This window comes from Ictidomys tridecemlineatus, chromosome 1 (genome assembly GCF_052094955.1).
Source record: "Ictidomys tridecemlineatus isolate mIctTri1 chromosome 1, mIctTri1.hap1, whole genome shotgun sequence".
In the NCBI taxonomy this organism is placed as follows: Eukaryota; Metazoa; Chordata; class Mammalia; order Rodentia; family Sciuridae; genus Ictidomys; species Ictidomys tridecemlineatus.
Window position 1 is genome coordinate 244,799,741 of NC_135477.1, and position 12,438 is coordinate 244,812,178.

General features: G+C 35.8%; 1 protein-coding gene across 3 annotated transcripts in view; it reads left to right on the forward strand.

The window, feature by feature from the left end:
- Positions 1-12,438, forward strand: part of Wdr70 (WD repeat domain 70) — a 279,175-nt gene that overhangs the window by 93,564 nt on the left and 173,173 nt on the right. For all 3 annotated transcript variants that reach the window (XR_013424157.1, XM_078017631.1, XM_005325626.4), the window contains exon 9: positions 7,424-7,500. Coding sequence is in view for 2 of the 3 variants with exons in the window: in XM_078017631.1 (XP_077873757.1) it covers positions 7,424-7,500 (77 nt within the window). In the remaining variant the exon portion in view is untranslated. The remainder of the gene's footprint in view (positions 1-7,423; positions 7,501-12,438) is intronic.

Sequence of the window (12,438 nt, forward strand, 5' to 3'; positions counted from 1 at the left end):
AATCTACTGGCACATTGGTCTTGGAGTTACCAACCCCTAGAACTGTGAAAAATAAATGTTTGTTTTCAGCTCAAAGTATATCAAGGATCTAGACAGAGACCCTACACCTACTAGAAGAAAATGTAGTCCCAACTTTCCATCATGTTAGCTTAGGAACTGAATTCCTCAACAAGAATCCTAAAGTGCAAAAAGTAAAATCAAGAATCAGTAAATGGGATGGTATCAAACTAAAACACTTCTTCACCGCAAAGGAACCAATTAAGAATGTGAAGAATGGAGCTGGGCGTGGTAGCACATGTGTGTAATCCCAGAGGCTAGAAAGGCTAAGGCAGGATATAAAAAAGGGCTGAGAATATGGCTCAGTGGTTGAGCACCCCTGGGTTCAATCCTCAGTACCAAAAAAAAAAAAAAAAAAAAAAAAAAAAAAGCGATGAATGGGAGGAAATCTTTGCCACCTGCATCTCAGATAGAGCATTCATTTCTAGGATATATAGCAAACTCAAAAAACTTAACACCAAAAAAAAAAAAAAAAAGGAAACCCAATCAATAAAGGGGCTAAGGAACTGAATAGACACTTGACAGTAGATGACATGAATGGTCAACAAATATATGAAAAAATGTTCAACTTGTCTAGCAATTAGAGAAATGCAAACTAAAACTACGCTGAGATTTCATCTCATTCCAGTCAGAATGGCAATTATCAAGAATACAAGTAACAATAAATGTTGGTGAGGATGTGGGGGAAAAGGTATGTACACTCATAAGTTGCTGGTGGAACTAAAAATTGGTGTAACCGCTCTGGAAAGCAGTACGGAGATTCCTCAGAAGACTTGGAATGGAACCACCATTTGACCCAGTTATCTTTCTCCTTGGCTTATACCCAAAGGAATTAAAATCAGCATACTGCAGTGTCACAGCTACATTAAAGTTCATAGCAGCTCAATGGACAATAGTTAAGCTACAAAACAGTCCTACTCATCTGTCAACAGATGGATGAAGAAAATGTGTTATCTATTCACAATGGAATATTATTCAGCAATAAGGAAGAATGACTTCATGGTTTTTACTGGTAAATGGATGGATCTGGAGGCTATCATGCTAAGCAAAATAAGCCAATCCCAAGAAACCAAAGGCCAAATGTTCTCCCTGATATGTGGATGTTTACAAACAGTAAGGAGGGAGGAGGGAAGAATTTGGTGGGTTAGACAAAGGGGAATGAAGGAAGGGATGGGGAATGGGACTAGGAAAGACAATGGATTGAATCAGACATAACTGTTCTTATGTTCATAGATGAATACACCACCAGTGTAACTCCACATCATGTACAACCACAAGAATGGGAATTAGGAAATTAGAACAAGTTATACTCCATGTATGTATAATATGTCAGAATATACTCTATTATCATGTATGTCTAAATAAATAAATCAATAAAATGTTTGTTGTTGCAAGAGCCGTGTAGAAACAGGGAATAGTAAATGCAAGGCTGTGAATCAAGGTGTTTGCTATATCCTTTTCCATTAATTATTTATTATTATTATTATTATTATTATTATTATTATTATTATTTACTACTGGGGATTTAATCCAGGGACACGCTAGCACGGAGTAATATCCACACCCCTTTTTATTTTTTATTTTGAGACAGGGTCTCATTAAGTTGCCTAGGCTGATTTTGAATTTGAGATTCTCCCACCTCAGTCTCCCTAGTGGCTGAGATTACAGGTGTGTGTCATCACAGCCATTGTTCATCCTCAATTTTTAAACTATCCATATCTATGCTTCAGGTGAGATTTATGAAAAAGCCTATTGTTGGGCCTTGTTTTAGTTTTTAAGTCTGTAATGACAACTATTGTCTTCTAATTGGTGTTTTTAGACAACTTAATTTTAGTGTAATTATCCATATAGCTGGTTTATTTAGTTCTGCCATTTTATTTTCTGCTTGTCCTTTCTATTATTTGTTCCTTGCTTCATCATTTTTTTTTAAGAGAGAGTGAGAGAGGAGGGGGGGAGAGAGAGAGAGAGAGAGAGAAAGAGAGAGGGAGAGAGAGAGAGAATGAGAATTTTTAATATTTATATAATTTTTTTAGTTCTCGGCCGACACAACATCTTTGTTGGTATGTGGTGCTGAGGATCGAACCCGGGTCGCACGCATGCCAGGAGAGCGCACTGCCGCTTGAGCCACATCCCCAACCCCAATCATTTTTTACTTCTTTCAACATTGTTAAAATTCTGTTTAGCTTACTTGCTGGCTTTTTGTTATGGCTTTTCATAGTGTTTTTTCAAGTGGTGGCTCTAAGGAATGTTATGCATGATCCCCGTCCTCACCATACACAATCATCCTTCAGTATTTCTGGGTAATTGATTCCAAAAACACCCCACACCTAGCTATTCAGATGTAAGGCACTGTACTTAGCAAATGTGTTATGGTTTTGATATGATATGCCCCCCGGAAGCATTTTTCAAAAACAGATTTAGTGGTGGTGGCATTTTATAGTTCTTTCATCTCAGAATGTTTCTATTTCTTTTCTTTCTTTCTTTAGTCCATAAAGGGCATTTTTTGTGCATTTAAATTGAAAGTATTTGCCAGACCTTGTGGCACTTGCCAGTAATCCCAGTGACTGAGGAGGCTGAGACAGGAGGATGGCAGGTTCAGGGCAGCCTGAGTAAGTTAATGAGACCCTCAACAACTTAGTGAATCTCTGTCTCCAAAAAAGAACTGGGAATGTAGCTCTGTGGTTGAGTGCCTATGATTTCAATCTCAACAACAACAACAACAAAAGCATTATTTTTCTTTCAGTATTTAAAATTTGTCTTAATTCCTTCTGACTTTCATTATTTTTGATGAGTAATCTATAGTAATTAAAATATTGTTTTTCTATATGTAATATGATTTTTATTTCTGTCTGTTTATTTTAAGACCTTTATTTTTAACTTTAATAGATTATGACATGTCTGCAGATTCTAAATCTAGAATGGATCGATTAGGTCACATCTCATAATCTAATCATTTCACCTCTGAATATTCCTGTATTAACAGGAGCTTTTATGGGATAGATCATATCAAAACCAGAACACATTTGCGGGAACAATGGCTTACATCTATAATCTCAGTGGCTTGGGAGGCTCAGGCAGGAGGATCACAAGTTTAAAGCAGCCTCAGCAACTTAGTGAGGCCTTAAGCAACTTAGCAAGATCTTGTCTCCAAAAATAACAATAACACATTTGTTTCAAAAGTGTTTCCTTTCTCTTTTTGTAGTATGGGTATATATACTGACTTGAAGTTTTTCTCTGATAATTCTATCATTTTGGTTTTCTTGTGGTGGCATCTTTTTAAAAATTCTAAAAATTTGTTCTAATTAGTTATTTTGTGGTGGCATCTTTTGTCTGTCTTCTTGAGAGCTGGTTAGGTTGTTCTCATTGTATGTTTAATTTTGAGTTGTTGCCTTGATATTGTGTTAAGAGATTCTGAGTCCTGTGTCAAACCTCTGCTCGGTACCATTCCAGTTGGTCTGTATGTGCTAACTAGGGATCATTCTTTTTTTTTTTTTTTTTTTTGGTCCAGGGTATTGAACTTAGAGGCACTTGACCACTGAGCCACATCCTCAGCCCTATTTTGTATTTTATTTAGAGACAGAGACTAACTTAGTTGTTTAAGGCCTTGCTAAGTTGCTGATTCTGGCTTTGAACACGCGATCCTTCTGTCTCAGCCTCTTGAGTGACTGGGATTACAGGCATGCGCCACCGCACCCGGCCCAGGGATCATTGTTGATATTCAGGTTTCACTGGAATTCAGGTTTCCCTGCAATCTTTATAACTATTTCTGCAGAGCACATATTGTGTATAGTTATTATGTATTTTGTCTTCTTTAATTTGAGAAGACTTCTCTGCCTTTTTTGATGTTTTCTTATCTTGACCTTTTGGAAGACTAAGACAGTTATTTTATAGAATATGGAATTTGGTTTTACCTGGTTTTCATCATAATTGAGTCTGCTTTTGCATTTTTAGAAGAATGTCACAGAAACAATATTGTGTCCTTATTTCTTCATATAACGAAGTACATGATATTAGTTTGTGCCAATATTAGTGATGTTAACCTGGATCGCTTGTTTAAGGTGGTGTCTAGCAGGATTCTTTGCTATAAAGCTATTTCTTCTTTGTAATTTTCGAGTAATTTTCATAGAGATTTTGAAGCCAAATAAATATCCTGTTCATTTTCAGACTTTCCTCCACTAGTTTTAGCATTCCTTGATGATTCTTGCCTGAGGTGGTTATTACTGTCATGATTATAAAATAATTATCTTTCTAACTCTGTCATTCATTTTATGTTTATTGGGAAGCATTCCACTGTAAGGAAGAGTTTTTTCTTCTCTTTGTTTATTTATTCATTATATTAGTATGTATTCAAGGGTTCTTACTTAGTCAATGGTTTATAATCTTTTACTATCTTCATGTATTTTGATGTCCCAGCTATTTTTGACTTAGCCAGTGAAAGCCCATTTGACCTGTATTTTTATCTTTTTAATATATCTCCATCACTTCTGCAGTGCTTTCTTATTTTTTGACACAATAACATGTTCCATGTTCCTCTGTCCTTTTCCTATCCTGGCCCTGTAAGTAGTAATTTCTCTAGGTTCCTTTTATTACGGAATGATTTTTAAAATCCAGGATTTCTGTGCTAGTTTTGCTAGAGTGTATTGTTTTTAGTAATTTTCAGTGTATAGAGCTCAAGAATAACAGATACACACAACTATATTTATTCAAATCTACTTATTAAAAATCAAGAATTCGTATCATCCCGAGTTTCAAACATATTCCACACAATCATGAGAAACCTTACTCACATTATCCTCAATGTATTTGTTCATTGGCTTAATTCTTTGCTATTTTGAAAGCAGTTTCATCATTAATGCATACCGTTACAGAAAAGAAACAATGTGCTAACTGGAATTCACTATTTATTTACAATCCTTTGGGTCTCAGACTGAGACTATTTTCTAGGTTTGTTGGGCTACTATACATAACTACCACAAACATGGTAATTTTAATAAATAAGAAATCTGTACTTTAAGTTCTGTAGTGCAGAAGTCAGAAATCGAGGTATTGGCAGGGTCACACTTCCTCCAGTGATTCTTAATGGGGAGGGGAGTTCGTTTCTTCTTTCAGCTGTTGACTCCTAATGTTTCTTGGCTTATGGGTACATAACTCCAGTCTCTGCTTTACATAGTGTTCTTTTTGTGTCTTGTCTTCTCTTTCCTATAAGGATATACATCATTGGATTTAGATAACTCACCTAGAGATTCCTACTTATGTCTGAAGATACTTTTTTCAAAACAGGTTACATTCACAAGTTCCGTGGACTAGGATATGGACATATCTTTTTTGGGGTCGCCATTCAGCTCACTACAGGGTATATAGTTACTTACTATCTTCTGTTTAATCTTTTGATCTATGTTTTGCTTATCTGAAATACAGTAAGATTCATTTTTTCTGTTTATGCTAAATTTTAGGGTTCCCCATCTATATTGGATCATGAATATGTAGAATTTTTAACATCCTTTAACAAACAATAAATGAATAAAGAGTTACAAATCATGCTAGCTATTATTAAGGAAATGGACAGGTGTTTGGGAAAGAACAATGAGATGCACCATGTTTACTTAAATTGAGAGCCAGGTAATACTTACTTGAATCACTGACCTGTAAACTGAGATTGGAAGAATGAGAAGGAACTATTAGGAGAAAGGGGTAAATAAAAGTTCTAGTAGATGAAAAAGCATGTATCTGATATGGGAAAAGAGGGCAGTGGGTGGTACATTTTGGGCAGGAATGGACACAACATAAGTGAATTTACAAGGAAACCAGGGGCTAGGAAATGTAATTTGTTTAAACTGTAGAGATTAAAAAACCAGCAAAGGTTATAGGCAGAAGAGTGTCACGTTTATAGTTATATTTTTTTAACGGGGATTGTACTGATTGCTATGTGAAACAGAATGTTAAGGTAAAAGTAGAGAGAGTAGTAGTGACAAATCTATCTGTTCCAGTATACAATAACTGATTTAGAACCATGAGATAATGTTGAGTCATAGACAAATGATAGTGGTGAAAAAGAGAAAAGTGGATAGATTTGAGATACATTTTGGATAGAATTGGCAAGACTAGCTTTTGGATTGAATCCAGTTGGGTAGAAAATTTTAGAATTAGGGTTATGGAAGTATTCAAAGTTGACTTCCAAGTTTTTTGCTTGAGAACCTGGAAAAAAAATTGGAAATGATTTAGACAGTAAGAATCAAGATCTCCTTATTATGTTTGAGATGCTTTTATTATGCAGGTGGAAATGTTAAGTAGATGCTTGGATATGCAGGTCTTAAGTGGGAAATGGGATCTTAAACTTCCTAACTGTCCTTGTGGGCGTTGCTTTAATTTTATGCCTTCCTATTGCAGACCAAGATTCTCTACCTTTGTGATATCTCCCCATTTATACCCTGTAAACTTGAGCAGAATGGCAGGACTCGGCCAAATACAATTTGAGGCATTGGGCAACATGGACTAGAGATGATCTCTAGGCCCACATATTATTCCAGTTCATTCTTTCTAGTACCATTATTTTTCCTGTAAACTAATTTTAATATATAATTTTGCTGTTTTAAGCATAGCTTTATTTTGGACATTGTCAGAGTAAGGGGCACTGCCACTATTACACTAAAAAGTATTAGGCTTTTTGTGTCCCATCTGAACCTGACTTTTAACCATAGGACACCATTCTAGTGAATTTTGTTCCCTGGGACTGGTAGGGGTGGGTATGTGTATGTGTATGTTTTATTTTTATAGAATATTTAATCTGTACTCTGTGGTTGATTTGGAGTATCTATCAATTTTTATTCCAGCTTCATAATTCTAGTATTTTTATGTTATATATTTTGTAGAATTAATTTTCCAAAATCATTTTACATGTTTTTTTCATTTTCCATAATTACTGTTACAGATATATTATAGACAAGATTATGGGCACAATTTGTTGTGCTTATTTGTAAATGCTTTCTATTATTCTTAATTATTTTTCATTGTAGAAAAGAATCATGATCTTTAAAGAAGGGCCAATCTGTCCTTCTTATTATGTTTTTTTCCCCCTAACAAGAGTGTATTATTATTCTCTTAATTTCCCACGTTATTAAGTACCTGTTGCAAGAAAGCATTGTGCTAATTTTGAGAGTTGGCAGGGGGTATACACAATTGGATTAACAAAATGAAAAAAGCAAAACATGTTATGAGATAAAATTGGGATAAAATAGTAGAAGCTTATAATTAAAATAATATGTTTTTGAGAAGTAAAGAGTTTTTAATGTGAGATATCAGTTTCTCATCAATTTATTGTTTACCTTTTTAAAACATATTTTATTCCCTTTGTCTTTATTTTTCCAAGGGTCACACAGCAATGCTTCATACTGGCTCATGGCATCCCAAAATAAAGGGAGAATTTATGACTTGCTCAAATGATGCGTGAGTATTGTTGATAATTTATCTAATTCAGTATTTTTCAACAGTAAAAGAAACAGTATAAGGAATCCTGATATTTATATATTTTTATTCTTAACTTTGGTTTTAGCTTTGGTTTTAGTATAAGGTTTAATTAAATAAATATGAACACTATGAAAATGAGAGTTGATATGAATCCCAGTAGAATTTTATCACAGAACATAAAGGATCAGATTTATATAATTAAATAACTTTGAAACTGTAGTAATAATTTTTTGCTTCTTACAGTAAAGATTTATCTATGGGCTGGGATTGTGGCTTAGTAGTAGAGTGCTCACCTAGCACATGCCAGGCCCTGGGTTTGATTCTCAGCACCACATAGAAATAAATAAATAAAATAAAGATATTGTGTCCAACAACCACTAAAAAATAAAAAATAAAAAAAGGTTTATCTATCTGAAATGATACTAAGTTGGACTTTTTTCAACCATAATTCTATGTGAGATCAGTGAACTTTTAACCATACACTTCCATTACACACACACACATACACATACACACACAACCACCTTTTAATGAAAAATGACAGTAATAAATTAGGGTGATTTTTAGTTTGATTTATCTTTTTCTGACCTTTTGTCTCTGAGAAAAGTAATTAACTGAGAGTTAAGCTCTGGAAGATCAGTCAGATACTTGGTTCATTCACCATGTATAGTATGTTCATTGTGTGCAAGTACACTGTCAGTGAAGTTTCTGACTACATGGAAGTGAGTGCTAGAAGACAGAGAAGGTATAGAGACACCAAAAAAATCAATAATACAGTATTTTTTTAAAATTTCAAACTTTTCTTTTAAAAATGTTTTTGGAAGTACATTATAGTTCTACATAATTGTGGGTTTTATTTTGACATAATCATATATGCATGGAATATAATTTGCTCCATTTCAGTCCCTAATACTACTTCCTTTTCTCCCCTCAGTTTTTTTCTCTGTTCTCATTCTTCTACTCCATTGATCTGCTTTCTATGTTAATGGTATTCCCCACACACATTTTTTTCCTCCTTATGTTGCTCTAGCTTCTGTATATGACCTTTGACTTTCTGAGTCTGGCTTATTTCACTTAGCATGATGTTCTCCAATTCCATCCATTTATCAACAAATGCCATAATTTCATTCTTCTTTATGGCTGAATAATACTCCATCGTGTTTATGTACCAAATTTTCTTTATGTATTCAACTGTTGCCAGGTATCTGGACCGGTTCTATAAGTTGTCTTCAGTGAATTGCACTGCTATAAACATTGATGTACCTGTATCACCATAGTATGCTGGTTTTAGTTCTTTTGGATAAATATCAAGGAGTGGGATAGCTGGGCTATGTGGTCATTCTATTTCTGCTCTTTTGAGGAATCTCCATACTGCTTTCCAGGGTGGTTGTATTAATTTACAGTCTTACCAACAATGTATGAGTCCTTTTTCCCACATTCTCACCAGCATTTATTATTATTTATGTTCTCCGAGATTGCCATTCTAACTGGAGTGAGATGAAATCTCAATGTAATTTAGATTTGTGTTTCTCTGATTGCTAGATGTTGAACATTTTTTTTTTAATATTTGTTGGCCATTTGTATTTCCTCTTTTGAGAAGTGTATGTTTAGTTCATTTGCCCATTTATTGTTTGGGTTATTTGGTGTGTGTGTGTGTATGTGTGTGTGTTAAGTTTTTTAAGTTCTTTATAAATTCTGGACATTAATCTCCTTGTCAGATGAGTAGGTGGCAAAGATTTTCTCCCATTCCATAGGCTGTCTCTTCAAATTTTTAACTGTTTTCTTTGCTGTACAGAAACTTTTTAATTTGATGCTGTCCCACTTCTTAATTCTTCATTTTGTTTCTTGAGTTTTAGGGGTCTTGTTAAGGAATTCAGTATCTGTGAGGGTCTTGGAGGGATGACCCCATTTTTTTTTCCCTAGCAGTTGCAAAATTTCTGGTCCAATTCCTAGGTTTTGATCCACTTCGGATTGATTTTTTTTGTGGAGGGTGAAAGACATTGGTCTAGTTTCATTCTTCTGCATATAGTTAAATGTAGTAATTAGTGTTAAGAATTCAGTTTAAGCAAAAGAATAGACCAAATAAGAGAAAAAGAACACATAGGACAGTGAAAGCTTCTGAGGAAGTCACCCTGGAGGTGAGACCTCAATCACGCCAAGGAGACCACCACAGGGAAAGAGCTTTCCAGGCCAAAGTGAAGCATATTTAGAAACCTTCAGATGAGAATGCAATGAAACATGTTTGAGGGAAAGAAATACCAGGGAAGTTGATTTTGGGGGGCTGTTGGGAAGGGTGAGAATGATAGGAAATGAGTTTGGAGAGGAAGGCAAGGACCAGTCATATAGGATGTTGTAGGTTAAACGAAAAAGGCTAGGATTTTTTTTTTTTTTAAAGAGAGAGAGAGAGGGAGAGACACAATTTTAATATTTATTTTTTAGTTCTCGGCAGACACAACATCTTTGATTGTATGTGGTGCTGAGGATCATCGAACCCAGGCCGCACGCATGCCAGGCAAGCGCGCTACCGCTTGAGCCACATCCCCAGCCCCAAGGCTAGGATTTTAATGTAATAATAAGAGAAGCCATTGAAGAATACCCAATTTTTTTCATAATATTGAAAATTTAATCAATAGGAATGGTCTCTCTACATTTTGTTAACATTTCTCAATGAATTACTACTGAGATAATAGCTAATAATAGTTAACATTCATTGAGTACTTCTATGAGCCAAAAGTGTTCAGTACACTTTATGTATGCTAAGCATTGTCCTATTTTTTCCTCATAGCAATGTGGTTTGTAGGCAGTAGTGTTATTGTGTATTCCAAATGAAGATCTGATTGTGACTTTTCCAAGGACATATGATTCTAAGTGGCTGAGCCAGAATGTAAATGTACTGTGAATGGCTGTACACAAGTTTGTGAGCGGTGATCACAAAGATGATGGTGATTGACTTATAGATACAGGTACTACAGGGCACAAATCACTTTTATATAAGGAATGGATATATCTTATAAAGAATACTCCGCAAAATGCTTCCTATCAGAGGACAGATTTCCTTTGCCTCAGAGTTCTCCTACAGAGCACTGCTGTGATGATACTTGCACATTACCTGATTATGAGGAGGATCATGAAAAGAACTTGTGGTAGTGAGTGGGTCTTTATGCTCTCCAGGAAACTCTAATTGCTTTGAGAGGCATGGGGTTATTCTGGCTGTGCTGGAAGAATGACCTGATATAATTAGTAGTAAACAATATTTACAGGCCCATGGATGGTTCCATAGTTCCTCTTAGAACTTGGGAGTTGGTATGGGTTTCCCTGACACATTCCTAAGTAAAAACTAAACAAAGAGAACAGTGTGCTGCTTTAAATAAAAGGTCATTTTTTTTTATCTCCAAGATCTCATTAGCATAAATGGGACTGGATATTATATTCCTGTTTCCAGATTTCTTTTTGGTTAGCTAAAAAGATAACTTTTGTCAAGTTTTGTTATCTTTGTAGAGTTTGCTATTCTTTTCTAATTTTCTATAGTATCTCACTGTGAAATGTTTGTGCATTTTAAAGGTTTTAGTAAGGAGGAGAAAGTAGAAAATTGGCTTCTTCCACAGTCAGGGGAGAGAGGAAATAAAGATGAATAGCAATTAAAAAAATAAAGAAAAGAAAACAGGTAGTCACAGAGCAAGTGGATTTAGGATAGAGTGAAAGGAGGAACCACTAGCTGTGACCATTTGTGAAAAATGACTGAATAAGTCTTTGAGGGATTGGATTGTGTAACAGCTGGTAAAAAATAAGAACCAGAGACTTTTTAAAAGATCAAGAGCTGAGAGGATATAGCTCAGCAGTAGAGTGCTTGGCTCTCATGCACTCAGGTTTGATCTCCAGAATTGCCAAACTAACCAACCAACCAACCAACCAACCCACTAACCAACCAGAAAATCACAGTGAGACCTAATTTTTACTAGTCTTCCCTGGTCTGGGACAACGTCAAGCTGTACGTGTAGTATTAAAAACATTAGCTGGGCATGATGATGACCGCATGTAATCCAAACGACTCAAGAGGCTGAGGCAGGAGGATCACAAGTACAAAGCCAGCCTCAGCAACTTAGGGAGGCCCTAAGCAACTTAGGGAGACTCCCATCTCAAAATTAAAAAAAAAAAATAAAAAGGTCTGTGGATATGGCTCAGTGATTAGGTTACTCTGGGTTCATTCCTCAGTACAAACAAACAAACAAACACCATTCACTGGCAATGATGACATGTAGGTAAAGAAAACAGAGAGGAAGGGTTGTCAATACTACTTGCTCAGAAGTTTCTGGGGAAATCTTCCCATGAGAGTTTGAAACATGTGTATCTGTAGGCCTAGGTTAGGCCCAGTAATGCCCTGTTAACCCACCCAGGAGCCCAGGCCTAGCACACCTCCATCTTGGGACACTGCAGCCATTGCCATAACCCTCCCCATGCAGTATCCTTCACCTTGGGACAACAGTCAGGGCCTAGAGGCAACTGCATCTCGGAATAGGCCGCCCAAAGCCATTGTAAGGCCTATTCTTTCAGCCCCATCTCTGAAAGTGGTTGCCTTCATCTTGGGATACCCTCCACTGCTGTCTTGAATTACCTGTGCTGTTGCCGCCACTACCTTTAGTTGCAGTAGCATCCATCATGGGACATTGGCTGGGGACTCGAAGCTCAATACCAAAGTGAGGTACAGGTAATCTTCAGGGGCACTACAGGGTTATAGGGTAAAAACTGTAATACCTGAGATCTGCATTGCAAGATAGGAAGACACATAAGCAAAATGAAAAACAAGGGAAGAAAGTGCTCCAAACAAATCAAGATACAACAATAATAGAATCCATGGACAGCGCAGTTGATGAAATATCAGGAAAGGAGTTCAGAATGTACATAATTAAAATGATCTAT